The following is a 27,223-nucleotide window of genomic DNA, read 5'->3' as shown; positions in this document are numbered from 1 at the left end:
GTCAAGTCTAGTTTAGTTCATGTTTATGTTTTACTGTTCACGGTTTCTGAATTTCATGTTTATGCAAATAAACTCCACTTGGGTTCATAGCACTTCATCATCGTCTCTTTGTTTACCTTGTTGGCAGCCACGTTACAGAATACTGGACCAACCAAGATGAACCCAGTGGTTCAGATACTTCGTCTATGTCTTTTCATTGAGGAATATGTTGAAGACTTTGTGCTCTGGCCAGCAGGGACAATTTTAATGAGATTGCACTGAAGGACTTTTTTCGCTTTTGGCTGAATGAGCCAATTTCCTACTTGATGCCAGGCGGCCAGAATACCTACAGCATGACTCAATTTATCGACATTGCCCTACTGATATGTGGTTCATCGTTCACTGTGGGGGAGGTGGATGCCAAGCCAGAGTCCCACATCATGAGTCTGCTCCATGCCAAGGTCCCATGATCAATGAGCCAGCGTCCCGCATCATGGTCGACGAGCCAGCGTCCCGCGTCATGGTCGATGAGCCAGCGTCCCGCGTCATGGTCGACGAGTCAGCCAAGCCCCAGACTGCTCCATGCCATGTCTCAGCCAAGCCCCAGACTGCTCCATGCCATGTCACAAGCAAGCCTCTGCTCCACGGGACTGGCCCGCCTCTGCTCTTGTGTTCTTGTGTCTTGCCCCCATTGGATCATTGTTTCATTAGCTTGTAAGCAGTCTTGTATATATATACACTGTATATAGATGTGTATATATATGTAAGTGTATATACAGTTGGAGTCAGAAGTTTACATATATCTTAGCCAAATACATTTAAACTCAATTCACAATTCCTGACATTTAATCGTAGAAAACATTCCCTGTCTTAGCTTAGTTAGGATCACTGCTTTATTTTAAGAAAGTGAAATGCCGGGAGTCACGTGACACCATGCAAGGATCTGATGTGTGAATGGTGAGCTCAGCTCACTTTGCTAGTTTTAATACTTTTTATGATATAAACCAGTGAGATTTGATACACTCTGTTCCATAACTGTTCTAGGAGGACAACATATAAAATAATTAAACATCCTTGGGCTCTGTAGACATTAAAAGACATTTAAGTGCTCAGGCTGACACCCCTGAGAAGGCTGCGGACCTGGGAGTCGATTTGGTTGGAGAGTTTCGGGAAATGTGGCGAGAGATGCTGAACATGTCGGCAATGCTGAAAATGTCGGCCATTGTGTGTGCATAATTTTTTCGGTTTGTTTGATTATAGGGAATGTTCGGGGTTTGACTGTTGCACTAATGTTGGAATGTGGTCTTTATAATCTTGTTTTTGACACACAATAAATTTTTTCTTACATGTCAAAATGTCAAACGTTAATATGAGTGGATTGTCTCTCTCCATGTGGAATGCGAATGGGTTGGGGCACCCTATAAAAAGAAAGAAGGTTATTTCACTTATTAAGTGTAAGAAATATGATATAGTGTTTCTTCAAAAAAATTAACTTTTCCCCCCCAGGAAGCTGAAATATTTGAAAGATATGTTTTTTTTTATAGTGCTGGCTCGAGTAAGAGCAGGGAAGTCATTACCCTGATAAGTAAACATCTACAATTCAAATGTCTCAAGCAGAGTAAAGATAAATTAGGAAGAGTCATTATTGTTTTAGTTGATATTCAGGGACAAAGTCTGTTGCAAGCCGCTGGCACCCCTCATGATATTATGGACTCAGTCCTTGATCACTGTAGCATCTGGACCAATCAGACACACAATTATTCATTATTTAATTAATAAACCAACAGATGCCTCAAGACTATAACAAGCAAAGGTCCAAGTAGGCCCAAGCCGACTCTGTTATGCCTGCTCCCCCACTGATTATTATAAAGCCTTTACGCTGTCTTTACAAGGTCCAGCAACTAGTGGACATCAGTGATATTCCAAGCAAACTTTCCCCTATAAGAAATGGACTCAAAGCCCAGAACAACAGACTTTACTTCATTAAATTATAGACAAACGGTCTATAAATTCTATATGTGTATCCCCAGGACATTGTGTATAGTCTTGTATAGTGTTGTCAAAAATACTGGTACTCCGGTACCAAGTCGGTACACAAACAAATTTTTTTTTATGATACCAGAATTTCTTAAGGTACCGGAGTACTGAGTAGACCAATGCAGAACAAGCAAAGCTGCTGCGGAGTCTCAACCGAATCTTGTCGAAAAGAAAAGTGGAAAAAGCCAGGTTTGGAAATTCTTTGTATTTGATGCTGATGAAAAGGGAAACATCATAGATCAGCAAAAAACTATTTGTAAACGGTGCTTTCGCAATTTTCTGACGAAAGGAGGAAACACATCAAACTTAATAAAGCACCTGAAAGACAGACACCCGGATTTATTCAAGCAAATAAAGGAGTTGAGTTTAAAAGCATATTATCATTTGCATTAGGGCTGAAACGATTAGTCGACATTATCGACAACGTCGAAAATAAAAAATTGACGAGAAAAATCTTCGTTGTCGAATAGTCATTTGATCTCATTTAACGGAAAATGAAATCATTAAACTGTAATGATAACGCGCGAGAGCAGCACTGCAGTTCGTGCCTGACTGAGGAGAAGAATTACACAGATCACAGTCCAGATGCACTCTAAACATTCACAGCTTCATTTTATGTAGATCCCAAAATATTAGGGAATTATAAAAAACAGTAAATTCAGAAGCAGTCTCGTTGTGGAATAAGCGGAGCCGGAGCTCTTTAAAGAAAACATCCCGGCATTACAAATGCAGTTATATTTAATGTGTTATAGCTTTATTAAAGTTCCAATAGTACAGAAGCGGATCATGTTAATAAATATAATTGTGAGGGGGGTTACTACACTCAGCAACCTATTGGGGAGTGTTGAGATCGTTTGAAAATTTGGTTCAACATTTTAAGATTCCTAGATCTCAGTTCTTTATGTATTAACAGCTGCGCCACCTGTTCTGTACTATTTTTGGGAGTAGTATACACCCCCTAAAGCGGCAGATACTCTGGGAGTGGTGATTACTGCTTTTGGAAAAGGACACGAGGCATCAGTAAATTACTCCCTGTTAATTCAGAGTTTGGGGGACAGAGCTTTGTCTTCTCTCAAAGAGATTATGGGAGAAAGACTTACATTTAGTATTGGAGGAGGGAGTGTGGGCTAGGATTAAGGCTGCACCGAACCGATATCTGGATCGTATCGGCTCCGATACTGAAGTGGTATCAGTGCATCCCTAGCTAGGATTCTAAAAAAGTCTACATCTAGAGATGCAAGGGCCTGTCTGATACAATTTAAGATTTTGCATCAATTCTATTGGACTCCCACTAGATTGTATAGGTTGGGCCATAAAGACACACCCACCTGCTGGTGGTGATAATCAGAAGGAGGAGACACAACACATGTTTTTTGGGGATGTGTTAAAATCCAAGAATTTTGGTTGAGCTTTATGTTTGAGGTATTGGACACTCAATTTTATTTTTGCCCCAGACTCTGTATCCCGGGTGATGGAATGGCTGTCAACATTTGGGATAGATATTTTAAAAAGTTGGGTCCTAGCCGGAGTCATGATTGGCAGGAAAGTCAACCTCAGGCGATGAGAGTCGGCTGAGGCACCCTCGTTTAGGGAGTGGTGTGGGGAGATGGGTGGGGTGGAGGCATATGAAGAGGTCATTTTTAGAAGGCTGGGGAAATGGGATGTGTTTGTCAGGAAGTTTAGTTTTTTTGGAGGGTTCTCTGGATTGGGATTAGTAGTTTAGTTGGGTATGTGTATCATCGATGTTGTTTGAAAGTGTAGCTTTTTTTCTTAATGATTTTGATTTATTTTTTTACAATGTATTATTTATTTAAATGTATATATTTTTTTAATTATTATTTTTATGTTCTAGTTGTTGGTGACCAGAGTGGTGCGTATTTGTGTTGTGTGGGGCGCGGGGGGGTGTTGTTCAGGGGGAGGTGTTTAATGTGAATAAGTGAGTCTGTATTTTATGTTGTGTTCATAGGTTATATGACTTGAATCAATAAAAAATTGTTAATAACAAAAAACTAGTAAAAATATTCAGGTCTCTGTCGGTTTGCAACATGATAACAGGGTTAGAAGTTTATTAAAGAGTGTAGTTTCAGCTTCGACCACTTGGGACAGTTTGGTCTTTCATCGGAAAGCATAGACAGATTTCAGCAGACAAAAAGCTGTTTGCATGCACCAGAGCCACGGCTTAATATCTTTATTTTGTCTCTAATACGTACATGGCAAAATAGTGGTTTTAGAATGTCCATTCAATTTTTTTTTTATCTCCTGCATCATCCAAAATCCTCACCTTCTAAAGTCTAGAGTATATTTCATAATTGCGATGCCTTTTGTTAGGCTGCTTATGAAAGCAAATGCACTCAAAAGGGCTGGCAGTGGCTGAGGAGCAATTAGGGTGATTCCAGCATGGCATTGAGACTGGCAGTACGGGCTGCTGGAACCGGATCAGAATGCTAAACAGCACTCTGATTAGTCTGATTGGGGTTCTTGGTATCTAAGTGTACCGCAGAGATAGACAGTGAGAAAGGGAGGGAGAGATAGAGAGGCATACAATCTGGCTAATTAGCATCCCTAGAGGTGCAAAGGGATCTTGGCAAGGGAGGTGAAGAAGAGAATGTAAGGAGAAAGAGAGGAGGGGGGTGTAAAGAAAGTGATCTGGAATAGGGTTGGGCGATATGTTGAATATTTAAATTTGCATGATTTTGCTGAAGATATAAAATTAAGCAACATTGTGAATATCCTACCTTGTCTCGTGACTCAAAATAACTTAGTGTTAAGGCTTATATGTTTTTATGCTGATTGTAGGGACATTAAACAACAGCTGTAGATTGTATTCTTGGTTCTATTGCGCAATTGTGACTTGAAATTCGCAGCTTCCTGAGTGAAGTTGTACTAAAACTGTCTACAATGGGAAAATCACTACTTTGCCGTAATAGAGATTATGTGACAGATTAGGTATATAAATGTCATGTTTTACAATAGATAATGCAGAGTGAGCACAATAAGTATAGTAAACATCATCCTCAAACTCTTGCATGAAATGTATTGCCTACTGTTGGTTAGAATCGACTTAATAATATAATAAAATTAATAAATAATTTTTATATTAATATTATCTAGGTTTTTAAACTTATTGGCATTGTGCAAAAACATATTCTGATAGTATGTTATCATTTAACTAAAAGCATGCCTTCTCTAGCTGTTTTTAATGATGTTTTGTACTTTTATGGATGATTGCTCTATACCGCCATCTTCTATACAATTTATTAGTGATTTTTAAGTTTCTTGGCTATAGCAGTTGATCAGTTTACTTCTAGTATTCATAGCATTGTGATAGAAATTTTAGAATAAGTGTACATGAACAGGAAATGTATATAAGAAAGTATGAGTTAAGTATAGGATGTTCTGAGATTTTGTAACTTTGACTGGAAATTATTGCATATGACTGTTTGTTAAAACAAAGAATGTAATCTTGTAATTCACCTCGGAAGTGGTTGGTTTGGCTCATGGCTTAGAACTCTGTGATATGATTGACGGTTCGGACACAGAAGGTGTCGGGAAACAACAAAGCAGTTCAGGCAGTTTTTTGTGCCCTGATGCACACTGAACTCACTTCGTCTGTGGGCTTTCACTCAAACATAAACTCTCAAATAACATAATCTCTCAAAACATAAATTCTCAATAATAAACTCTGGGAATACATGCCAACACCAGAGTCTCGTGTCACTCTCCCCTTCTCTGGCGTTTTGGGCTGCTTTTAAGGTTTCCCTCCACTATCACTGTAACAAGAAACAATCTGTTAGAAATTACACCAACCAGTTTGATGAACCACACCACTCCCTCTCTCCCGAAAACAGACACACGACCACGCCCTCATCCCCACATACCCCCACCGCCTGACTCAGTCTGGGCCAACATTCGGCCTGTCAAGACCCCCACCAATTTCTAGAGAGAAAGTCATCCACAACTGTCTGCACCCCAGTCTGTGGATCACCTCAAATTTGAACAGATGAAGTGCCAGTTACCAACGGGTGATCCACGCATTGGTATACTTCATGCGGTGGAGCCACTGGAGTGAGGCGTGATCTGAACAGAGGGTGAAGGCCCAACCCAGCAGGTAATAGCAGAGAGTGAGGACGGCCCACTTGATTGCCAGACATTCCTCGTCAACGGTGCTGTACTTTGTTTCCATCCCCCTCCAACTCCTGCGACAGAATGGCCCCCAGCCCTCTGTCAGATGAATCCGTCAACAAAATAAAAATGGAGAGAGAAATTCTGAGTATGTAAGAGTGGCCCCCCCAGAATGTGCAGACTTTACTTTTAGAAACTCCTGTTGGCGTGACTCCGTCCACTGGACCAGATCCTGAGCCCTCTCTTTCTAGTGAGATCAGTCAGCAGGCTGGTGACATCAGAGTAACTAGGTACAAACATTCAGTAGTAGCCAGCCAGCCCCAGGAACTGTTTCACCTCCTTTTTGGTCTTAGGCTTCGGGCAGGCTGCGATTGCTGCGGTTTTGTTAATTTGGGGTGACACCTGCCAATAACCCAAGTGGAACCCAGATACCAAACTTCCACCCACCCAATTGCGCATTTCTTCGGGTTGGCCGTGAGCCTCGCCCTTCGCAACAACCTCAGGACAGCTCTGCATGTGCCGCCACCAATCATTACTATAGATGATAATATCGTCGAAATAGGAGGCGGCATATGCTGCTTGTGGACTGAGAATGCCATCTATGAGATGCTGGAGCATGGCGGGGCCCCGAAAAAACCAAAAGGAAGAGTCAAAAACTGGTGTGGTGTGGAAAAAGCTGTTTTTTCTAAGAACATTGGAGTAAAGGGGATCTGCCAATAACCTTTGGTAAATCCAGCGTTGAATAAAATTGAGTGACGCCCAACCGATCGAGCAATTTGTTAATCCAGGGTATTGGATACGCATCAAATTTGGAAACTGCGTCGACTTTCCGATGGTCCACACAGAATCGGACTGTCCTGTCGCTCTTAGGTACCAGAACCATGGGGCTGGACCAATCACTGTCTAACTCTTCTATTACACTCATCTCAAGCAACGCCTCTAATTCTTCCTGAATATTTTTTTTTTGGTGCTCAGGAAAGTGGTATGGGTGGCTACAAAACACCACCCCTGGTGTGGACTCTATATGATGCTCTATGAGGTTCATACGACAGGGGAGAGGCGAGAACATGTCTGCGAATTCCGCTTGAACTTGGCCACCTCCGTGAGCTGCGACGGTGAGAGGTGGTCTCTACACGGGTCTGGGGTGAGCTGATTAGGTTTGAAAGTCACCTCCAGTCTGAGCTCCGCCCTCTCTGTAACAACCATCACCCACCCATGGGGACCGCCTCCCTTCAAGATTATAAAGGTTGAGGTGGTAAATTTGACATGCTCCAACTCTATCCGCTCCTCCTCACATGCCTCTACCACCCAACTCAGGCTGGGGAAACCTCCAGCATGATGTGGAAGGAAGGGAGGCATTGTCCTTCCGGCCATCCTGCTGCCGGCAGATCTTCCTAGCCTCTCTGGAGCCCTGGGAGAGATGAGGGGAGGGAGAGGGAAGAGGGAAAGAGAGAGAGAGAGAGAGAGAGAGAAAAACTCACTCGCCGGTCCCCGAACATGCCATCGTTTGGTCCTCAGCCACTCTTCTGCCCTCTGGCGGACGACAGCTGCTCCTCCCCTGGCGGACAGCAGCAGTTCCTTTGACTCCTGGCAGCCAGCAGTGTCTACTCCGTCCCCTGGCGGAAGGCCGTGGCTCCTCCAATTCCCAGCAGACGGCAGTGGCGAGGACTCCGCGACAGCGCATCCCTCCTCCTTCCTGTGTTTCGGCACCAATGTGATATGATTGAAGGTTGAGACACAGGAGTCGGGAAACAATGTAGCAGTTCAGGCAAGTCTTTAACTTTTTATGCACTAATGCACACTACACTCATTTCATTTGTGGACTTTCACTCAAACATAATCTCTCAAATAACAAACGCTCAAAACAAATTTTTCAATAACATAAATTCTCAATAATAAAGTCTGGGAACACACGACAACACCGCACTCTCGTGTTGCTCTCTCCCTTCTCTGGTGTTTTGGGCTGCTTTTAAGGTCACCCTCTGCTATCATTGTAACAAGAAACAGCTGTTTGAAATGACACCAACAAGTTTGACAAACCACACCACTCCTTCTCTCCCACGAACAGACACATGACCACGCCCCCCCATCCCCACAAACTCTTTTATGGAGGATTTTATAAAAGTCTATGGAAGAGATGAATGGGAAAAATACATCCAGGACCCAGACAGCTGAAAAAGTGGGTGGGCACTGTTAAGCTCTATTGACAGAGCATTTTTCAAACTGCATATTTGCACCGCTGAAGGGCACTGTGGGAAGGGGTCGCCAATTGAAGGGTCATTCCAAATGAAAGTGAGAATATTTTTTTTCCACCAATGGGCCTTCCACAAGACTGTTAGCGAAGGGCACATTCATACAGTAATGCCATGCTCCCTTTAGAGTGCCAAAATCAAGAGCTCTCATAGGGATGACCACTTTTGATTGGAATTTGCTGTCATATAATTTGTTCGCCGGGTACTTTAAATTAGTTAAGAAGATAGAAGGCTGTAAATAAGTTGAAATAGGTGCATATGAGGTAAAAAATAGTTAAAAGATTTGACAAAGTTTGCAAGGTTTATTACATTGTATCTTGATAAAAGAGTTTGGTCCTGGCTTGTGATTAATGTTTGCCAATTCCTCAAGCAAATCTGTTGCAGGGCTCGATATTAACACTTGTCCATGACAAGTGGATTTTTGAAAGGGCATGTGAAAGAATTTGAGTTGCCTGACCAGACAAGCATCAAGAATGATTAAAATGTCAATAACAAAAATATAACCAGCTATATTTGATAGCCTAGGCCTGTGTCACTTATTAGAAAGTTCATATTTTTATTCTGCTGTTGAAATAAATTTCAATGTAATTTTATAATTTGCTACAAATCTAGTAACAGCTGCGCCCTGTTTGATTGACATGTGGCGTATGTGTGTGTGCTGAACATGCATTCCGAAAATGCTCACACTAATGCGCGCCTGAATGGTTAAATGCATTTCAAAATTCATCCAAAATGCCAAAATGCCTTGGTAGGTATTCATGTAAACACAGAGAGTGATGTCTAAAGTGAACGTAAAACAGCAGAGAAAAAGTGGATATGTATTAAAATGTTGCACTTGTAAGTATAAATGAAAACTAACAGACCTTCTGCTGACTAGTGTGTCATTATAACAATCAAACAACCTTAACAAAAAATGAGAAAACACTCACTGCTCTTGACTGGGTAAATTTAGTAGCTTTAAAAAGTATTAATGTATTATAATCATACAGTGATGACCAGTAATACTTTTATGTTGCATTTCATTCTGAATGTTTACTTGAATATTTTATAGCCTACTGCTGTTAAAAAACAATATTACTGACTGTTTTCTAGTCTTGAATAATTACTTAAGCCATTCTTCCATAATTAACATATTAGTTGGTGTTTTTATTTGTTGTGGTTTTAAAGCTGGTATTGAGAATTGTCAAATGTACTACCTACTATTACTGTGATAATGTATAGCCTTTATTGTTCATGGTAGATCTTGCTGCAATAACATGATTTAAAAGTAGATCTCATTCCATAGAACTATGATCCCCCTGCTGTAAATGGAGATGGAGGATTTCCTTTATTTGTCTACCACACGAAACACATGTATAAAATATGTATAATTTGACAATAGCCTCCTCCCCTACCAGTGCAGTTTACATTTCTGTCGCAGAGAATTAAGTCGATTGCATAGGTACACTATTATGTTGGGCATCGGTCATAATTTTAGAAAAATATTCAACAAACTTTGACATGTTACTTGAGCATGTAACTTAAATGTCCTTTTTTCTCTCTGGACAACTAACTTTTTTACTCAGAAAAGTGAATGGCCAATTTAATTGTCCGGAGGACAAGCACATGACAATGCTTAATGTCGAGCCCTGCACAGTATATCTAAATATTTGGTACTTACTGCATCTGGATGCACCACATTTTTCAATTTCTGACCAAGACAGGAATGTTAACCAAACACACACACACACACACACACACACACACACACACACACACACACACACACACACACACACACACACACACACACACACACACACACACACACACACACACACACACACACACACACACACACGCAATCATATCGCGAGTGCTCTTCTTCTTGCATGTGCGCACATAAAGCAGCTGAATGTGTACTGAAATTAGTCTGTATTCTGTGTTATCGATACTGTAGAACGATAGGTATAATTCCTATATATAATCCTTAATATTATAATATTTTGTTAAAATATTAAATAAATATATTATTATGATACATTTTATTTATAGGCACCTTACATGACACTCAAGGACACCTTACAACAAAACAATAACATTAAACAAACACAAAAGCAATCACATAAAACCCTGCCTAAAAAGATGGGTCTGAAGGCGTGATTTAAAAACCAGAAGATTTTCACTGTTTCGAGGGAGAACAAGAGTGAGTGCAGAAGTGCGAGGAAGCGTGTGGACTTGAAGAAGGTCAAATAAGTATAAAGGGGCAAGATTAATAAGTGCCTTATAAGTAAGGACAAGAATTTTAAAGTCAATGTGATATTTAACCGGGAGCCAATGCAAGTATTGTAATATGGGAGTAATGTGTTCAGTTATAGGAGCTCTGCAAATAATTTGTGCTGCTGAATTCTGTACTAGCTGGAGTTTATAAAGAAGTCTTGATAGCAGACCATAAAAAAAGAGCATTACAATAATCAATACGGGAAGTTACTAAAGCATGGACAAGAATCATAGTGTTCTTTACTGAAAGAGACGGACAGAGTCGATTAATATTACATACGTGGCAATATGCAGAGCAAATAATTGTTTTTATATGTTGTTCGAATGATAAATTACTATCAAAGATGACACCCAGACTTAATACTGAAGCACTGGTTCTTCTGACATCATGATAAAAACATTCAGATACGGAAAACATTCCTGCCGTTGACCACTGGTAGCCCACCCCTAGCAACGCAAATGTATGAGTGTGTATTATCTCTTTCCTTCCTTAACAAACAAGGCATTATTTAAATGCACCATCTCATCAGGAAAACCTACAGCTCACAACTCACCTTACAAAATGCGTACCACATGCAGTCAATACAACTCTCTGAGAGAGAGAGAGAGAGAGAGAGAGAGAGAGAGAGAGAGAGAGAGAGGCAAAAAGGGATATGGCTGTCACAGCTCAGACAGAAATGCAAATGCACTCCATACAGCTGCCAAATTAGAACAGAGAGCAGCAGTAGCGTGTATGTAAATAGTATTAGCTGTGTATAAGCAGGGATTTATGATATTGTGCTTGCATTACGTGCACAAGCATAATATTAAATAGATGAAGGAAATTGACTTACAATTAGGGAAGCCATTTGTTAAACAATGAGGAAGAAACGGTGCCCGTTTTGAGTTTGCATAGCAAAGGAAAGCAAAAAGGAGAGCCACACACACACAGACACAAAGATGTGCCTGTGTAAATAGAAAAAGCGAGAAAGTAGAAAAACAGAGACAGATAAAGTGTAGAAGGGGAGGGCAAGAAACAGTAAGAAAGAAAGAACGGTAATTTAGCACACCATCCCCGTGGGACCATGTGTCACAACCCCACTTCTGCCACGTTAACAACAATTCTGCTGACTACATAATTCAGCCAACGTCCTTATGTATACGCTTGACAGGCACTCAGAAAAGTCACTGTATATGGCAACACTAGAAACATTGAGGTGGCTGGCTGCTCCAAATTGATTTCAGAAGTATTTAAACATAGTAAAAGCACAAGGTTTTATCATAATTTCAAAAAAGCATAAGCAGTAATGCAAATAAAGCAAAGTAAATGATAATGATAATGAAAAATGACAATGCTGATTGCAACAAGAAAATGAAGGAAGGCTATTTTTGACCAAAGTTAAAAAAGCAAGTCATCATATTTAATGTATAAGAGGGAGAAGCAGTGATAGAGAAGATGCTCTCAGACCCTGTGAGACTGAAGTTCCTGTCAAGAGGGAGATTGTAAAGCTGTAATGAGGTCTCTGGGCAAGAGATGAGGTTAAATTATCTTCTGTAGTACATCCAGATCCTGCACCATTATTGGTTAACAATCCTCTTCCCAGGAACAATTTGCTCAATCTCTTCAAAAACAAACAATTATCCCGTAAACTAAGGCAACATGTTGTGCAAGATGTCCCATTTGATTTGAATGAAACGTTAAACCACACGAAGAGTATTTGGAGTTCTAGATGCCACATCTTGGATCTTGATCCAAGATGGCGGCGCGGTAGCACGCAGCGGCCACTCCGGATCCACAATGGTGCTATTTTTGTTAAAAAAGCCCGACTTTTGCAGCACATGGACATCGGAGCAACCGGTGTGCGAGAAAGCGGAAGCGCGGCAAGAGGGCGGGGGTTCATGCTAGGCTAAAAACAAACCCTAGCCGGCCGGCTCTCCCGTCTATCCTGCTCTCAAATGTTTGCTCCCTGGACAATAAACTGGACTATATCCGACTCCAGCAGGCTACGCAGCGTGAGTTTAGAGATTGCTGCGTCTTTGTTTTCACGGAGACGTGGCTCAGCGACAGAGTTCCGGATGCCGCAATTCAGCTAGAAGGGCTCACCTCGTTTTGTGCCGACAGAAATACAGCTCTCTGCGGTAAGACTCGCAGTGGTGGCTTGTGTGTTTACATCAACACGGAATGGTACAAGAACTCTATGCTAGTCTCTAGTTACTGTTCATCGCTGTTGGAGCTTGTGACTGTTAGATGCAGACCTTTTTATCTACCACGGGAATTCACCACTGTTTACATAACCGGAGTTTACATTCCCCCCAGCGCTATCGCTAAGGCAGCGCGCTCTGTGAACTGTATGGGGCTATGAGCGAACTGCAGAACGCTCACCCCGACGGACTGTTTATTGTCGCCGGAGATTTCAACCATGCAAATCTCAAGACAGTGCTCCCTAAATTCCATCAGTATGTGGACTTTGCAACGAGAGGGGCGAACGCGCTTGATCTTGTTTACACAAACATCCTAGGCGTGTACCGGGCGGAGCCCCGCCCCCCACCTCGGCTACTCAGACCACATCTCTGTTATGTTAATTCCAGCATACAGACCGCTCGTCAGACGCACAAAACCGCTTCAGAAGCAGGTGAAAACCTGGCCAGCAGGAGCCATCTCTGCTCTTCAGGACTGTTTTGAGTGTACTGACTGGCAAACGTTCAGGGACGCTACAACATATGGCGATTCTACCAACTTGGAGGAATACACAGCATCAGTGACCAGCTACATCAGCAAGTGCATTGATGATGTCACTTTCTCCAAGACCATCACCACACGCTCCAACCAGAAGCCGTGGATGACTGCGGAGGTGTGCACGCTGCTGAGGTCCCGAGACTCCGCCTTCAGAGCAGGCGATAAGGCAGCCCTAAGAACAGCTAGGGCCAAACTGTCACGGGCAATCAGAGAGGCAAAGCACGCACACGCCCAGAGAATCCACAGTCACTTCCAGGACAGCGGTGACACGTGGCGCATGTGGCAGGGCATCCAGGCCATCACCAACTACAGGACAACATCAGTTGCCTGTGACAAAGATGCCTCCCTTCCAGATGCGCTGAACGACTTCTACGCTCGGTTTGAAGTGCAGAACGACGTGGTGGCGAGGAAGACCACCCCTCCTCCCAACGACCAGGTGCTCTGTCTTACCACGGCAGATGTGAGGAAAACTCTACGTAGAGTCAACCCACGGAAAGCTGCTGGACCAGACAACATTCCTGGCAGAGTGCTCAGAGGATGTGCAGACCAGCTAGCAGATGTTCTTACCGACATCTTCAACATCTCTCTGAGCAGCGCCGTCGTTCCAACGTGCTTCAAGGCCACCACCATCATCCCCATGCCAAAGAAGTCTTCAGTGTCCTGCCTCAACGACTACCGTCCCGTCGCACTTACACCCATCATCATGAAGTGCTTCGAGAGGCTCGTCATGAGGCACATTAAGACCCAGCTGCCCCCTCACTAGACCCACTACAGTTTGCGTGATCGTCCAAACTGTTCAACGGACGATGCCATCGCCACAACCCTCCATCTGGCCCTCACCCACCTAGACAATAAGGACTCATACGTTCGAATGCTGTTCATAGATTTCAGCTCAGCATTCAACACAATCATTCCCCAGCACCTGATTGGAAAGCTGAACCTGCTGGGCCTGGACACCTCCCTCTGCAACTGGATCCTGGACTTCCTGACTGGGAGACCTCAGTCAGTCCGGATCGGGAACAGCATCTCCACCACCACCACACTGAGCACTGGGGCCCCCCAGGGCTGTGTGCTCAGTCCACTGCTGTTCACTCTGCTGACTCACGACTGTGCAGCAATGCACAGCTCGAAACACATCGTCAAGTTCGCCGATGACACGACCGTGGTGGGTCTCATCAGCAAGAACGACGAGTCAGCATACAGAGAGGAGGTGCAGCGGCTGACGAACTGGTGTAGAGCCAACAACCTGTCCCTGAATGTTGACAAAACAAAAGAGATGGTTGTTGACTTTAGGAGAGCACAAGGTGAACATACTCTGCTGAACATCGACGGCTCCTCTGTGGAGATCGTCAAGAGCACCAAATTCTTTGGTGTTCTCCTGGCGGAGAACCTCACCTGGTCCCTCAACACCAGCTCTATCACCAAGAAAGCACAGCAGCGTCTCTACTTTCTTCGAAGGCTGAGGAAAGCACATCTCCCACCCCCCATCCTCACTACATTCTATAGAGGGACTATTGAGAGCATCCTGAGCAGCTGCATCACTGCCTGGTTTGGGACTTGCACCGTTTCGGACCGCAAAGCCCTGCAGAGGATAGTGAGGACAGCTGAGAAGATCATTGGGGTCTCTCTTCCCTCCATCAAAGACATTTACAAAAAACACTGTATCCGCAAAGCAACCAGCATTGTGGATGATCCCACACACCCCTCACACAAACTCTTTACCCTCCTCCCGTCTGGCAAGAGGTACCGAAGCATTCGGGCCCTCACGGCCAGACTGTGTAACAGCTTCTTCCCCCAAGCCATCAGACTCCTCAATACTCAGAGACTGGTTTGACACACACACGTGTCCTGAGTCGCACTTTAAATTACTGTCACTTTATAACTGTCTTCTACCTCAATAACTGCTATGTGCATAGAACACTATCTCATACTATGTTATGTGTACGTTTTTAGAAACTGTCATCTTTTTGCACTACTGAGTACTGGTCGGCGCTGCACTGTGTCTATTGTCCTGTTTATTGTCAGTAATTTGTTGTACTGTCCCGTACTTTGCACATGTTTGCACGTGCACTTTATATAGGTATATATAGGTATTTTATATAGGTATTTTATTTCGTTGTGTTGTCTCATGTGTTCCTGTGTTGGTCCTTTGTTGTTTTTATGTAGCACCATGGTCCTGGAGGAACGTTGTCTCGTTTCGCTGTGTACTGTACTAACTGTATATGGTTGAAACGACAATAAAAACCACTTGACTTGACTTGACACATTCAAAACTGCTCTTATCAAGCCTGCCTTTCGTGCTCCAATAAAATAAATGTTAACCAACATACAAGCTGATTCATGATGTTTGCTTTGAATAATTGAAGTCTCAATGTTTTCTAACACAAGACCCAGCCCACATCAAATGCATTGTAACCTACTTATTTAAAGGTTCAACAAAAGTACTAATAGTTTAGAGATGTTATGCTCCATCACAGTTTAAGCTCTTCTTTTGAACTCACCCCCAGTTTCCTGCTCCGCATGCGGACATAGCCCTGCTTGACAATGTCATTGAAGTTGGTGGCCATCTCTGAGGAACCTGGGAACTTCTAGAATGAATAAAGGCTAGCATCCAGCCCTTCGGTTTCCCCCTTCAGCCAATCCAACAAAGACCTCCTTCCTTCACTTCTTCGCTTGTCTTCCAGTCTTTCTTGATCTCCTCTGCAGCTTTCGTGGAACTTCACTTCCAGAAGATCATGTAGATCTTCAGATCAGCTTCACGAACAGGGTTCTTGGTGTCTCCTCACGCCTGCATGATTGCTAAGAGAAAAAGAGAAAAGGGCAGACATGAAACATTATCATAGATTATTCATCGACTTGCCAGACACCCTCATTTGCCCACCTTTCCATTAGATTACCCTTTTTTGTTACTGGAGAATATCAAGTTCACTGCTAGACTGAGAAAGTAAGGGATCTCTTCCAAAACAAAAATATATGTGAATATATTTGAAAATATAATGTGATATATTAAATAATACAATTTCATATATGGGAATCTAGTGCTTATATTTCTCAATATTCTGCATGAACCATGTATGGCTATATATTGATACATGGCAATGACAAGATAAAAACTGTACTACATTTTACATGTAATGGCTTTATTCAAACACTCAAATAATTTCTCTTTAATTTATATTATATATATATATATATATATATATATATATATATATATATATATACAAAGTGAGGAAAATAAGTATTTGAACACCCTGCTATTTTGCAAGTTCTCCCACTTAGAAATCATGGAGGGGTCTGACATTGTCATCGTAGGTGCATGTCCACTGTGAGAGACATAATCTAAAAAAAAAATCCAGAAATCACAATGTATGATTTTTTAACTATTTATTTGTATGATACAGCTGCAAATAAGTATTTGAACACCTGAGAAAATCAATGTTAATATTTGGTACAGTAGCCTTTGTTTGCAATTACAGAGGTCAAACGTTTCCTGTAGTTTTTCCACCAGGTTTGCACACACTGTAGGAGGGATTTTGGCCCACTCCTCCACACAGATCTTCTCTAGATCGGTCAGGTTTCTGGGCTGTCGTTGAGAAACACGGAGTTTGAGCTCCCTCCAAAGATTCTGTATTGGGTTTAGGTCTGGAGACTGGCTAAGCCACGCCAGAACCTTGATATGCTTCTTAAAGAGCCACTCCTTGGTTATCCTGGCTGTGTGCTTCGGGTCATTGTCATGTTGGAAGACCCAGCCTCGACCCATCTTCAATGCTCTAACTGAGGGAAGGAGGTTGTTCCCCAAAATCTCGCAATACATGGCCCCGGTCATCCTCTCCTTAATACCGTGCAGTTGCCCTGTCCCATGTGCAGAAAAACACCCCCAAAGCATGATGCTTCCACCCCATGCTTCACAGTAGGGATGGTGTTCTTGGGATGGTACTCATCATTCTTCTTCCTCCAAACACAGTTAGTGGAATTATGACCAAAAAGTTCTATTTTGGTCTCATCTGACCACATGACTTTCTCCCATGACTCCTCTGGATCATCCAAATGGTCATTGGCACACTTAAGACGGGCCTTGACACGTGCTGGTTTAAGCAGGGGAACCTTCTGTGCCATGCATGATTTCAAACCATGACGTCTTAGTGTATTACCAACAGTAACCTTGGAAACGGTGGTCCCAGCTCTTTTCAGGTCATTGACCAGCTCCTCCCCTGTAGTTCTGGGCTGATTTCTCACCTTTCTTAGGATCATTGAGACCCCACGAGGTGAGATCTTGCATGGGGCCCCAGTCCGAGGGAGATTGACAGTCATGTTTAGTTTCTTCCATTTTCTAATGATTGCTCCAACAGTGGACCTTTTTTCACCAAGCTGCTTGGCAATTTCCCCGTAGCCCTTTCCAGCCTTGTGGAGGTGTACAATTTTGTCTCTAGTGTCTTTGGACAGCTCTTTGGTCTTGGCCATGTTAGTAGTTGGATTCTTACTGATTGTATGGGGTGGACAGGTGTCTTTATGCAGCTAATGACCTCAAACAGGTGCATCTAATTTAGGATAATAAATGGAGTGGAGGTGGACATTTTAAAGGCAGACTAACAGGTCTTTGAGGGTCAGAATTCTAGCTGATAGACAGGTGTTCAAATACTTATTTGCAGCTGTATCATACAAATAAATAGTTAAAAAATCATACATTGCGATTTCTGGATTTTTTTATTTTTAGATAATGCCTCTCACAGTGGACATGCACCTACGATGACAATTTCAGACCCCTCCATGATTTCCAAGTGGGAGAACTTGCAAAATAGCAGGGTGTTCAAATACTTATTTTCCTCACTGTATATATATATATACACACACACAACAGCTAGTTCCGGTTCTCAAATCTGATTGGATGAGAGACGTTCCATGAGCACTGATGGTGTGACAGCATCAGCACTCAGACGCTTCACTGTGTGAGTATCACTCTGCTTGTGTTCGTGCTGTTCTAAACTAAAGTGTTAATGTAGTGCATATGTGTTAGGAGTTACTGTCTTTATTTTTGAAATTACATATGTTAGCCAGCAGGTGGTGGCAAAAGATCATTTTTGTGTGTAATATGAGCTGTTAGTCATTGTTTACATAAAACAGCGCTCTGTGAGTTTCCATATTGGATACATACTGTTTAAAATGGCAGAGGACATCGCTGTTTCTATAGTGAATGACATTTGCACACCGGCTACCCCAAAATAGAGAGGAATACCCTGCTTGGATGTCTATATTCCACTGAGAAAGCTGACCTTCTGAAAACTGTAAGCATCTCTGTTTGCGGACGGCACGCACTCACTCACTCACTCACTCACTCACTCACTCACTCACTCACTCACTCACTCTCTCACTCTCTCACTCACTCTCTCTCTCTCTCTCTCTCTCTCTCTCTCTCTCTCTCTCTCTCTCTCTCTCTCTCTCTCTCTCTCTCTCTCTCCTCACACTCTCTCACACACACACACACATCTATCCTGCTATTTACACACACACACACACACACACACACACACACACACACACACACACACACACACACACACACACACAATTACATAAATATTCACATATATGGATATATATTACAGTCTATATTTCCTCAGAATTGTGTACATTGCTCATACATATTCCCATATAAATGTGACTATATGTACAACATATATGTTAAAATATATATAAGCACACACTACCATTTTTCGTCACATGCACATCTATATATTATGAATTGCATTATTTAATATAAAATGACATACCATTACAATATATAAGGAAATATATTGTCATATATTTCCCAATATATGAAAAGCGGCAATTCGTTATGTATAACTCAGTATATTGTAATATATTAACACAATGTATTATTCTACATACTTATGAATATACTGACAATAGTTTAATATGTTGAGCCTTAATATATAGGAAATATATTTTTCTTTGCATAAGGGATAAGCAAACATTAAATAGTATTATGACATATTTTTACCCAACGGCTGCTCCAAATGGCATAGTGGCCTAAATTAAAATGCAAACATTATTTCTGCACTAAATAGCTCAACCCTCATCTTGTGCTGCAGAGCATACCAGAGATTAAGCTCATCAGAGTACAAGACTTTAAAATGTTTAGGATAGACAAGCCTTCGACAGCAGATATGTACAGCATCTTACCCACATGTCCAATCTTGTGGGGCCTCATAAACCTTCAATTTAAAACAAAGAAGCACTACCAACTTATTGTAAGTAATAGATGCACAGCATCGAAGGAGCAGTGTTCAACACAGGTTGGAGATAAAACGTTTCTTGGCCTTAACGTCAAATCTAAGCATTCATAATAGTCCTCTGAGCTCTGGCCCTCAGGCCAAAGAACTGGGACATGGTTATAAGTGCCTAACTAAGGGTATCATCAGCAAGCTCTGGCACAACACCCCAGCGTGGCACATTTCCCCTCTAATAGAGCTGGAGCTGGCATTTAAAATTCTTGACTGCAGTGGAACACAGACATTAAACTTTAACAAGGAGCTCATTAGCCAGGACAGAGCCAGGCTAATCGTTGTCAGTGCTGTTGTTTTTAAAAAGTGCCTTGCTCGGGAAAGGAGGGGCCACTTGCTCCAGTTGAAGATCAGTGAATCATAATGCCTTTATTATGTGCTCTCATGACTGAGTTTCAAAAGCCCTTGTCAGGAGAGTGAATGGAGAAATAAAGATAAAAGGCAGATCAAGTATAGCTAAAGAAGGACATAGACAATGAAGGGGCTGTGAGAGGCCATTGAAAGTGATGTAAAAGAACTGTGAAATGGAGGATCGAAAATGAAAAAGGCTTGAAAATGAAGACTTTAAAAGGCAGTTGCATCTCTTCATTTACCAAATATAAATAGTCATATCCTTTAGATGCTAGGAGAACTCAGAAAAAAGAAACTCTCAATTGCTTTTTATTTTCAGCAAACTTAACACATGTAAATATTTGTATGAACATAAAAGATTCAACAACTAAGACATAAACTGAGCAACAGTGCGGCCACCAGCAGCATGAAGAACTGCAGTGCATCTCCTCCTTATGGTCTGCACCAGATTTGCCCATTCTTGCTGTGAGATGTTACCCCACTCTTCCACCAAGGCATTTGCAAGTTCCAGGACATTTCTGGGGGAATGGCCCTAGCCCTCACCCTCCGATCCAATAGGTCCCAGACGTGCTCAATGGGATTGAGATCCGGGCTCTTCACTGGCCATGGCAGAACACTGACATTCCTGTCTTGCAGGAAATCATGCACAGAATGAGCAGCATGGCTGGTGGCATTGTCTTGCTGGAGGTTCATGTCAGGATGACCCTGCAGGAAGGGTACCACATGAGGGAGGAGGATGTTTTCTTTGTAAGCGTTGAGATTGCCTGCAATGACAACAAGCTCAGTCCGATGATGCTGTGACACACCGCCCCAGACCATGATGGACCCTCCACCTCTAAATCGATCCCGTACCAGAGTCCAGGCCTCGGTGTAACGTTCAATCCTTCTACGATAAACGCAAGTCCGACCATCACCTCTGGTGAGACAAAACCATGTCTCGTCAGTAAAGAGCACTTTTTACTGTCCTGTCTGGTCAAGCAAAGGTGGGTTTGTGCCCATAGGAGACGTTGTTGCCGGTGATGTCTGGTAAGGACCTGCCTTAAAACAGGCCTACAAACCCTCAGTCCAGCCTCTCTCAGCCTACTGCGGACAAACTGAGCATTGATGTAGGGATTGTGTGTTATTGGTGTAATTCGGGCAGTTGTTGTTGCCATCCTGTTCCTGTCCCTCTAGTGTGATATTCGGATGTACCGATCCGGTGCAGGTGTTATTGCACATGGTCTGCCACTGCGAGGATGATCAGCTGTCCTTCCTGTCTCCCTTTAGTGCTGTCTCAGGCATCTCACAGTACAAACATTGCAATTTATTACCCTGGCCACATCTGCAGTCCTCATGCCTCATGTTCATGCAGATTAGCAGGGACCCTGGGCATCTTTCTTTTGGTGTTTTTCAGAGTCAGTAGAAAGGTCTCTTTAGTGTCCTAAATTTTTATAACTGTGACCTTAATTGCCTACCGTCTGTAAGCTGTTAGTGTCTAAATGACCGGTTCACAGGTACATGTACATTAATTGTTTATGGTTCATTGAACAAGCATGGAAAACATTGTTTAAACCCTTTACAATAATGATCTGTAAAGTTATTTGGATTTTTACAAAATTATCTAAGCCATACTGACTAATGACACCGATGAAATGATTATTATCCGGACCTTTGCTGGGAAGGAAATGGAGAGATTGGACCTCTTGGAACTTTAATTGAATACCCCTGATATATTGTGTTGTGATTACTGTCCTTAAGATGCAGGAAACAGACATAAATCAAGTGTAAAGTTGAAGCTATTTCTATATGTAAAATGTGCACGTTGAGCTAAGAGTGTTCGGTAATATGCTGACTTACTAAGTATTAGGTTATGTTCAATGAAAATTCATGCCAAAATTGAGAGTTTTTCAGTTTACTTAAGGTTTTTATTTTTTGGTTATGCCAAAACATAGTGGGTGAGTGGGATGCTTTAACTAGGAAGTTCTTTTTAAGAGCTTGAGATCTCCTGAGATTTATCCTGAGATTGCAAAGATAGAAATTAGCTGAGAAGCCCTGTCATTGCCTGAGTTAAGGCTTCTCTTATTTGTTGCAAACAGTGGTGACTCAGGGATCCAGGTGTGAACAAGACTCTGAGAAAGCTAATGAACACAGACACCAGAATATCCCAAACAGTCCCCCGCAGCACTGGTGACAAACAGCTTGTTAAGATGCAGGTGACAATCAAGGTGGGAGGGGGAAAGGAAGAGGAACATCTGTTTGCACTGTTAAATGACAGAAATCAGTGAGCATGTGGCAGACAGGGTTGTCTCTGTTGAAAGCCTGAGTAATGATAGGTCTGTCAGGCCATGTCGCCAAGTCTTCAGTAATAATACCACATGGTTATGGGTTAAAGGCCTATTAGGAAATTTAGAGTTTTTCTTCATAAATACATTGTGTTTATATTTGAGGAAGTGGCGATCAAAAAAAGTGCTATTATTCAATCAATTCAATTATTCAGTATGTAACCTTGAGAACAGCAACTGGTCCAATAAAGCATACCAAATATTTCATGATTTGGAAAAGTGCCTTCAGTGCACAAGGGTGAAATCTGTTCAACGATGATACAAATGACACAATTATATAGTCTCCAATTAAATAAAACATAATTGTGGTAATTTGCGAATAACTACATAAGCAATGCCTTTGGAAAAACAAAAATAATAATAAATAAATAAATAATTTAAAATGGACTGCAGGCACGTAGACAAGAGACCATTAATGACTACCAAATATGCAACACACTGCGTATTGAAAAGGTTTAATATTTCAATGTCACAAAAATAAAAGGTTTACAGTGGATATCATCCATTCCAGTATGGGTTATTTTTGAACCTTTGCATCTGGAACTTTCTGGAACAAAGCATATTTTGAAATCAAACTGTTTAATTTTGTATTTGCCACAGGTGCTGTGGCAAAGTAATAATAGTAGTAAAGTCATAGTGAATGTAAGAGGGTATATCTGATGTCAACCAAGATCAGTCTGTTTCCTAATATTAAACATCATTAGAAAATAACATACATTAAACTAGGAAAACTTTATCCATAATTTGTTCATACTTTTTGAAGGTCCAGACTTTAAAGTCTTTTGTTCACATTGTACTTTCCCTAATGTTTACCATAGTTCTTCCACTGTTTAACAGAAGCATTTATAATAATATATAATAAATAACCCCAGGTAAGACCATGAATGGCTCCTCATTACTGTGGTTTAGTTGGTGTAGCTAAAAAACAAATTATCGAACTATTATAGCATTTGTTTGTAAAAGTTTTTAACTTTACCACAGTTGCAGTGTAATAGATTCTGAGATATTATTTAATATGAACCTATTCTTAACATTACTGTTAAAGCTTACAGTGATAAAGTCCGTTTGACTCATGTGAAGGGATTCTTTGGTGGATCGCGTAACATGCACATGAAACCAGGCTTCAAGGCTTCAATCATCAGGCACAGATGCGTGTTTAAGATGTGAAGCATATTTTGATAAATGTCATTAAATTTGCTTTGCCGGCCCGAAGATTCGAATGGGCAGCCTGCGACCAAATGAAAAACTCTTCCAACATTTGGCACATTTGAATCAAAATGATTTTGCTCCCTTTCTCTGTTGCGATTGGTTTGATTGACATGGATGCATGCGCACTCGCTTGCTCAGTGAAGTTTAACAGAAACTAGCTTGTGATAAAGACTGCTGGGCCCTATCTTGCACCCGGCGCAACTGACTTTGTACACTGACGCATGTATCGTTCCTATTTTGCGCGGGCTTTTCCCTCCACAGACGCACGTCGGTAAACTAGGAAATGAACTTGCGCTCCCTGGGCTGGTCGGCGCAAAAAGGAGGCGTGTTTCAGCGCAAACATTCCCTAGTGCTATTTTGCAGTTCCAGAAACAATTCCGCCACTGACCAGAAAAAACCTAGTCTAAAGTCAGTGGCGCGTTGCGCGTTGTTCATAATGCTATTTTAAGCGCGCATGCTTGGCCATAATGTAGCGGGTGCACAACGCGCATACACTTTGATTCTCTCAACACAGATGCAGCAGTTTTTATTTTTGCAAATCATATATTATAACAAGGAAACATATTAGCACATGAGGGAAATCATTGTGGTGTCCATGAAGATGTAAAAAAATGTAGGCCTAAATCTAGCTTACACATTTACCCAAATTTTTCAGGCTAATTGTAGTAATGACGGATCAGACCTGTTTGCCCAATAGTGGCAAGACACATATGTATATAAGGACATCTGACAAATTAGTTTGTCTGTCAAGAACCAGGAAAAAAAAAAATCTGAAAACTGCGAAATCACCTTTACCATAATGTAAGAAGGCTTCATTTAAAACCTTACTCTTTAACTTAGCAGTTAAGTTGAGCTTTCTCATATTTTTTTCTATTGCACAGTGAGATGGAGTATGTCTTGGGACAGAGAATTAGACGCCGGAGGGAGAGGGTCTACCGGCCCAGACAGACCTATCTCTCCCTCAGTGAGGAGGAATGTATGCGTAAGTTACGCCTGACCCGCCAGGCTGTGACGGACATCTGCCATCTCCTGGCAGATGAGCTGGGGACTGATGCACCCTGTCCCTATGCCTGTCCCGTTGCAGTGAGAGTTACAGCGGCATTGCATTTCTATGCATCTGGGTCATTCCAGCACCCCTTTAGCTCCATTGGAGGCATTTCACAATCTGCCATAAGTTCGGCTATACATGCAGTTACATCAGGTCTAGTCCGACATGCTGGGGAATACATCCAATTCCCCGTCACACCTGACAGACAGGAAAGAGCGAAGCATGCGTTTTCTGCAAAGTATGGGTTCCCTGATGTCCTTGGTGTTATAGACTGCACCCATGTGCCCCATCAGAAAACGCACTTGTATACGTCAACCGCAAGGGAACCTATTCAATCAACATATAATTAATTTGCGATGCTAGTAAAATCACCCATGTCTTTGCGAATTATCCAGGCTCGAGCCACGACTCATTTATACTAGCAAACTCTGCCATTCCTGCCATCTTCGAGGGGAATCCCCCGTTGGATGGGTGGCTATTAGGAGACAACGGGTATCCGTTAAAGACATGGCTGATGACACCATTTTTGATGCCAGCAACAATGAGTGAAATACGGTTTAATCGAAAACACACACAAACACGCTGTGTAATTGAACAAACGTTCGGCATACTGAAAATGTGCTTCAGGTGTTTGGATCAGGAGGCACTTTACAGTACAGTCCTCAAAAAGTTGCAGCATTCTTTGTGGCATGTTGTGTTTTACACAACATTTCCATAAATCAAGGTTGTGTTGTTGACATAGATGAGGAAACATTAGAAGACTTAAGGAGACGTGATGGTGAACTGCATGTGCCGATGCCACTTAACCCAAATGCCCCAGCAGCAGCACGGGACAGGAGAGCTTATTTGGCAGAAGAGCTGCTGCATCATCTGTTCGACTACATTTCAAAAATATAACCATGCATATATTCGTGATTCAGAGAAAACGAGTCCAAAACATCCGAAAGTATTTATTTGTGACATTTCTTTATTTACATTTGTCAAAATGAAAAATCAATATCAAACAGTAATTGATAAAAAAAAAATAAGGTTGAAAAGATTTAAACAGAATAAATTGAATTCTTTTTCCCTCCTCTGATAGTAATGTGACGCGCGCCACGTTAATCCGCCATAATAATAACAATCCGCCATGCAACATGCGCACCTGCTCTTAAAGGGTATGTTGGATGACGCTCTGATTGGTTTATTTCACGTTACGCCCAAACCACACCTATGAATAATGAAGCTATTTCAGACCAACCCCTTTTAAACTTGCATCGGGCACAAGAGTCATTTATCCCGCCGGTAAAATAGCAACAGCGCCCAAGACCCGCCCACAAAGTTACTTGCGCTTGTTACTTGCGTTTCAGATCGTTAAAATAGGGCCCAAACAATGTTTTGAGTTGTTGCAGCACTATCACCATTTATACAACTTGAGGACAGCTCAATCAATGCTAAGTAGCCTACTGCAAGTGAGCATTCCACTGCCCTTTACACATGGTTACCAGTAGCCAGTATCTCTTTACTATTCAAATTAAATAGGGAGAAGGTGACATGAGGGGGCATATCAACCAATCTAATTGTTATTTTTATATTTCAACAATAGTCCCTCCCAATTTTTAGAGATGGTCATTACTTCTCAAAAACCCATACCCAAAAGAATTTGGAGTTTTAAAAGTTCATAAAAACATAAAAATTCGAGTTTTGTGGCTTTTAGTCCATGCCTATTAGCTTCGAAGCCATCCTTATGCTGGTGTACACCTGAAAGTTGACAAAATTGACCTTTAGCAGACATACACAATTAAAATGTACAGTCTTTCTCTTAGGGGGTCCATGCGATCAATGACTGTTGATATTGCACTGCGATGAGAAAAATCTTTAAGGATCCCCAAAATTTGACTGGTGAAAGACCAGCCTGATCTCATTACTATACGTAGCTATTATTAATATTTGTAACATTTAAACGTACACATTTTTACATTTGAATAGACACTAAAACGTACAATATGGACATTTGAAAGCATCTAAAACATAAAAAGCTGTACATATTTACAGCTTTACAAATGTAAAATATTGACAAATCCTCATTTGAATATGCAAATCGGTTTTATAGATATTTTAGATTCCTTAACCCTACCCCAACCTCTAAACATAACCACATTTCAACAATATAAAAACATGTAACAAGTAGATTGATGTACAGTAGCGATACTTTTTGTTACAATAAATTAATTTATATATATATTTTACAGCCACTAATCCCACAATACCAAATACCTATACCAAAACCATTTAAGCATATAAAACACGTTTGAAGGCAGATACATTTAAATCACAATAATTTATTCAGAAAAATGGCAAAATTCAGTACAAAAGTAGCCCAAAGGGTGATGCGTTGCATCCTATGCGCTCCCTGATGGCATTCAATAGCCTTGTGTGAGGTGGAGAGTAGAAATTAAATCATTAATCGCTGTAAATCTTGTCCTGATGCACTCCATTATGGTGCTGTCATTTATCATTCAAACATTTACATCGTCACATATATAACACAACATCACAAGACACTTGAGAGCCAATGAGCATTCGACATCAATGCTGTAAAACCGCTGGTCGTAACGCTTGAGGCAGCAGTTTTTTAATTTAGAAAACGAACCCAAGGCAGGTTG

The 27,223-nt window shown here is 41.6% G+C and overlaps 1 protein-coding gene across 2 annotated transcripts in view; it reads right to left on the bottom strand.

The window, feature by feature from the left end:
* The window catches only part of dok4 (docking protein 4), an 83,391-nt gene that overhangs the window by 16,818 nt on the left and 39,350 nt on the right, over positions 1-27,223 (bottom strand). For both annotated transcript variants that reach the window (XR_007968047.1, XM_052097643.1), the window contains exon 2: positions 15,867-16,164. Coding sequence is in view for 1 of the 2 variants with exons in the window: in XM_052097643.1 (XP_051953603.1) it covers positions 15,867-15,932 (66 nt within the window). In the remaining variant the exon portion in view is untranslated. The remainder of the gene's footprint in view (positions 1-15,866; positions 16,165-27,223) is intronic.

The sequence above is a fragment of the Xyrauchen texanus genome, chromosome 1 (assembly GCF_025860055.1).
Source record: "Xyrauchen texanus isolate HMW12.3.18 chromosome 1, RBS_HiC_50CHRs, whole genome shotgun sequence".
In the NCBI taxonomy this organism is placed as follows: domain Eukaryota; kingdom Metazoa; phylum Chordata; class Actinopteri; order Cypriniformes; family Catostomidae; genus Xyrauchen; species Xyrauchen texanus.
Note: the sequence above shows the minus strand (reverse complement) of the source record. Positions and strands in the feature narration are given on the sequence as shown.